The sequence below is a fragment of the Eutrema salsugineum genome, unplaced genomic scaffold (genome assembly GCF_000478725.1).
Source record: "Eutrema salsugineum unplaced genomic scaffold, Eutsalg1_0 scaffold_12, whole genome shotgun sequence".
NCBI classification, from domain to species: Eukaryota; Viridiplantae; Streptophyta; class Magnoliopsida; order Brassicales; family Brassicaceae; genus Eutrema; species Eutrema salsugineum.
Window position 1 is genome coordinate 9,452,052 of NW_006256895.1, and position 4,903 is coordinate 9,456,954.

Here is a 4,903-nt window from a genome sequence, read left to right on the forward strand (position 1 = left end):
AATTAGAAAAAAAAATAATTATTCAACAAATCAGAAATTGTGCCGTCAATGTTGAAAATGGGCAACACATGATGGTGCGTTCTCATGGATGCATCCATGTAACCTGCAGGTATAATCATCAAAATCCGAAATCGCATATCTTCTAGCTTTTATAATCCTCTTTTGAACTTTGGAATTTTGATAATGTTTTAATCTAATTAAACATTTGTAATTTTCATAGTTGATGGATAGATCTGGGTATTCGTTTTGCTACACATGTGGAGCTCAATGGAAGGAATGAGGTTGCCTTCATCAAGGGTACCTACGAAGGGCAGATGTATACAGCGGAGTTTTTACTATGGTTACACTAGCGGTAAGAGATGAATAATGGTATTGCTTTTGATATCGACAGTTCTTAGCGCAATTGTAGTTAGTAGCAGAGAGAGCGGCAACCATTTACCATTGCGGTAAAGAGATTACCATTCAAAGCCAGTATTTTGAGTAGAATCTTATTCGGTTAAAAAAAGACAAGGTCTCAAGAATAGACCGAACAATAGGAGAGAAAATTTATTGCATAAGTCTTACAAACGAAGGCTCTTTAGAATTTTGTTGTAACATAAAACTATACGGTTTCTAAAAAGCATCCCAAAATGAAGACAAACGAGAGGGACAATACGAAGACCATTCAGCAGTGAGATTCCGTGTGAGATAAGAGAATTGAAAAAACTGAGATGTTAATCCCACTGTCCTTAATTACCCCTAACCTTAATACTCTTAATCTCACAAGCCTCCACTGATTCTAAAAAAACTCCCAAAATAAAGAGTTTATTCCAAATTCAATTACCCCAACATACACAAATACACGAGGCTCCGTTATTTTCAAGACCCTACAGGAGCCATGTCTTTACCTTTGGTTGCGGCTGTAGCAGCAGCTGCGGCGGCAGCAGCCGCTGCAGCAGCAGCTGCGGCTGCGGATGATGCAGGGTTAGGAGTTGATGGAGGAACCGGCTGGCTTTGCTGTGCAACTACTTCCTGACGCTTTTTTATCTGCGGAGAGTTGAGATCGGCAAGCAATTCTTTAATCTGTTTACCGGACAGAGTTTCTTCCTGAAGCAAAGCGTTCGCAAGGGCATGAAGCTCTTTGTTGTAAACCGTGAGGATGTTTTTCGCGTTGTTATAAGCCTTTTCCAAAAGAAGTTTCACTTCACTCTCAATGAGAAGCCTCGTCTCGGTGCTCATGCTTTTCCCATTGTCGTCATAGTTATGAGCCACAAGACCCACCTCTTTGCTCATACCGAATTTCGTAACCATTGCTCGAGCAAGTTTAGTTGCCTGCTCAAGATCAGAAGAAGCACCTGAAGTTACCTCACTTTCCCCAAAGATCAACTCTTCAGCTACTCGGCCTCCCATACAAACATCAAGCCGAGCAAGCATCTGTTTCCTGGATATGCTCGTCTCATCTTTATCCGGTAGCTGAGAAACCATGCCAAGAGCCATACCACGAGGTACAATGGTTGCTTTGTGGACAGGAAGAGCACCTTCTGTGTGGATGGCAACAAGGGCATGACCACCTTCATGGAAAGCAGTCAGTTTTCTTGACTCGTCGGATATAACTGCAGATTTTCTCTCGCTTCCCATCATGATTCTGTCTTTCGCAAACTCGAGATCAGACATTGTCACATCTTTTGAGCCGTCCATTGCAGCTTTTAAAGCAGCAACGTTGACCAGATTCGCCAAATCAGCCCCAGAAAATCCAGGCGTTCCTCTAGCAATGATCATTAAATCGACATCTTCAGCTTTAAGCACCTGAAAAAAACACACAATGAAGACAGTCAGGTCAACCAAATGGTTCATGTCTCTTAACAGGCCAAGGCCATTACTGCAAAACCTGAGCTATCTACTGCATCATCTTAAGTCACCTTTGACATGTGAGACTCCAAAATCTGGCGTCGACCTTCCACGTCTGGGTTAGGTACAACAATATGGCGATCAAACCTACCAGGTCTAACCAGGGCCTTATCCAATGACTCAGGGAAATTTGTTGCCGCAACCACAATAATTCCTTCATTCTGTTTAAACCCATCCAACTCAACAAGCAACTGGTTCAACGTCATCTTCATGTATTGCTGGTCCTTGGGGTTACGACTTCCTCCAATAGCATCAATTTCATCGATAAAAATAATACAAGGGGAACACTTCTTTGCAGCAGCAAAAAGATCTCTCACTCTTCTGGCTCCAACCCCAACAAACATCTCTTCGAATTCACTACCACTGCAGGAGAAGAAAGGCACACCAGCTTCTCCGGCAATAGCCCTTGCAAGCATAGTCTTCCCTGTCCCAGGTGGACCAACAAGCAACACACCCTTAGGAAGCTTTCCTCCCAAACGAGTGAACCTCTGTAATAAAATTCAAAAAGAAAGAACACAAGATGACAGAGTGAAACCAAAGAACAAAACATGGTTTGTAATTTAAAAGTTACATCACCATACAAGGTTAATAATATCTAGTTAGATAAGACACGCCAGGACTGTGAGTTTACCTTGGGGTCGCGAAGATAATGCACAATTTCCTCTAGCTCAGCTTTTGCTTCATCAACACCCTTTACGTCAGTGAATTTGGTGCTCGAGTCCATACTAGGTTGCACTTCTTCATGCAAACCAAGTCCTAACATATATTAAACATAAATAAATCAGAAGGATATTATCCAAAAAGAGCTATTGAATCACTGAAAATAAGACAACCAAAGTACCTTTGCCAATTCCTCTATCCTCGATAAGTGCTCCAACACCAGATATAAGTAAAAACCCAACAGCAATAGTCCGGAATGTACTCCATAGCTGTTCTTTAAAGCTACTTCTTTCAGTGGATATCGTATGAATCGGTGCACCAGCAGTTCCAAGGGCACCATCTTTTGTTGGTTTTCCCAAGTTTTTAAATGCTGCTAGACCTCCAAAACTGTCTTGCTCCTGTGAAGCACCAACAATACCTAATAGAAAAGAATAAACTTGAATTATATAAAAGTGCATAAAAACTTTACCAATACGATAACAGAAAATGGATAACAAGCCGCAAATACAAAGATGAAAGTAATAATGCTATCCATTCAGAATCAGACAAGAAATCAGTCCACCATTTTCAAGATCCCTAAACTAACCAAAAAAGTTCATAAGAATGTCTCACTCTCTCTCACTCACTCTCTCCTTACCCACCTCTTTGCAATGTTCGCACCAGCTCACTGTTATCTAGCCTATCAACTTTGACCAATGCCTTAATGTACTCCGTCAATGCGGAGGGATTCGAATGCATAGATGGGCTGCTTTCAAATATTCTGATAACTGCTTCAGGGTCATTTCTGCGAACAAGTTCTCTCAGTTGTGCAACCTCATTAAATTCTTCTCTGTCACGCACTCTCCGAGCAAAGCTACCTACATAGCTTGATTGAAACCTCGATTGCGGCAAAGAGCGTCCACCACCACCTGCAGCTATATAAAAAGATAACCCATTTACATCAAACTGCTTCTGGAACAATCGATAGAAAAAGCAATCTTCTCAGCAAGAGAATAAAACAAAGAGAAAATACCTCCAACAACTCCTACTCTAGGAAGAGAAGTGTAAGCTCTCACAAGTAAGCTTCTTAAACTGCTCAATTCTCGTTCATGACTCGAAACCTGTCATTGATATGAGTAAATTGCTCAGGCCTAGCTCAATTTAAACACTAGACAGATCCTGAAAACCAAAATTTTCAAGAAAGGTGAAATTTTACTGCCTGTTCTAATACAAGACTTACAATCTTACACATTTTTTGCTGATTTCAAAATCAGTGATTTCAGTATTCAATTTAACCAAACAGCCAATAGATGAAGTGAATTTCAACTATCCCAAATAGAGGAACTCTTAAAATTGGTATCTACAAGACAAAAGAAAACATTTTTGACGGCAGATATAAGTTCTTGAGCCTCTAGGGTTTATGGTAATGAAGTAAATTGCGCAGCCCAAACTCAAATTAAATATCAAACAGATTTTGAAAGAAAGGTGCAATTTTTATCGCCTGCTTTCAATCCTTACTACAAACTTACACCAATTTATTTGCCCAATTTAAAAAAAAAAGTGATTTAGTTACTCAAATCATCCCAAAGAGAAAATTACCAAAAATAATTAATCAATAGAACAAAAGAAAACATTTTGACGGAATATATAAGCTTTTGAGCCTCTAGGGTTTGCGAAAAAAAAAACAAAAACAAAATCCACAAGGATCTTTAAACGACCCACCAGAAAATGAAATCTAAATTGATCAAATCCACTACAGAATAAACCAAATCCGAAACCATTTCCCGGTAAAAAAAAAACTGAATAAGAGAGATAAAAATGAATAACAAAAACCTTGGTGATGATGCGCCTCCAAGCCATCAATCAATCTCCTTCGCTGGCCTCTTACAAAATTGGTGTGAGTGAAATGTTCGGAAATCGAACACGAAGCTTCTTTCTTTTCTCTCGATCTGTATCCGAAACAAAACACTTCTTGTCAAATTTTTTATTAAGACTTATAGAAACTGAAAGATACACGGGAAAGGACTATTTTGGTTCTCTGGAGAGAGAAAAATTGTGCAGCAGGTGAAGACACGCACGAGATATGTATAGGTCGTCTCTGAGGCTTTGCGCGAATGACGTAAATACCCTTTTGTGATATCCAATTTTTTGGGTTTAGTGGGCTTTACTTGGCGACCCAACTAAAAATCCTGAACGGCCTAGAAATATTCCAGAGCATCTTTAGCAATGTAGAAAATAGATGATGAATCCGTGAACGTTTCCACTCAACCCAAATCCTTTGGTAAAGCTACAAATGGCTGGAAATAACTTTATTGGTCTTACAAAAATTTTGACTTACATTTTTTATTTTCATTGAATATATTTATCCTTTTTTATT

At 39.4% G+C, this 4,903-nt stretch overlaps 1 protein-coding gene across 2 annotated transcripts; it reads right to left on the bottom strand.

The window, feature by feature from the left end:
• Positions 1-524: 524 nt before the first annotated feature.
• Positions 525-4,576, bottom strand: LOC18025739 (ATP-dependent zinc metalloprotease FTSH 4, mitochondrial). 2 transcript variants are annotated; one of them, XM_024160058.1, is made up of 7 exons: positions 4,360-4,576; positions 3,560-3,647; positions 3,189-3,455; positions 2,729-2,965; positions 2,519-2,643; positions 1,899-2,375; positions 525-1,785 (listed from the first exon to the last, which is right to left on the bottom strand). In XM_024160058.1, the coding sequence occupies exons 1-7, from the start codon at positions 4,384-4,386 to the stop codon at positions 859-861; spliced, it is 2,148 nt and encodes a 715-aa protein (XP_024015826.1). In that variant the 5' UTR covers positions 4,387-4,576; the 3' UTR covers positions 525-858. The 2 variants fall into 2 exon arrangements, with proteins under 2 accessions (XP_024015826.1, XP_006408857.1); XM_006408794.2 differs by having other exon boundaries at positions 3,189-3,461.
• Between the last annotated feature and the right edge of the window lie 327 nt (positions 4,577-4,903).

Bases quoted from the DNA above. Each gene is read 5' to 3' on its own strand.
- LOC18025739 (XM_006408794.2), bottom strand. From the start codon at position 4,386: ATGGCTTGGAGGCGCATCATCACCAAG. The intron at 2,966-3,188 runs GTGGGTAAGGAG...CTTTTCTATTAG, and splicing joins GGTGCGAACATTGCAAAGAG to GTATTGTTGGTGCTTCACAG. The intron at 2,376-2,518 runs GTAAACTCACAG...ATTTTATTACAG, and splicing joins ATTATCTTCGCGACCCCAAG to AGGTTCACTCGTTTGGGAGG.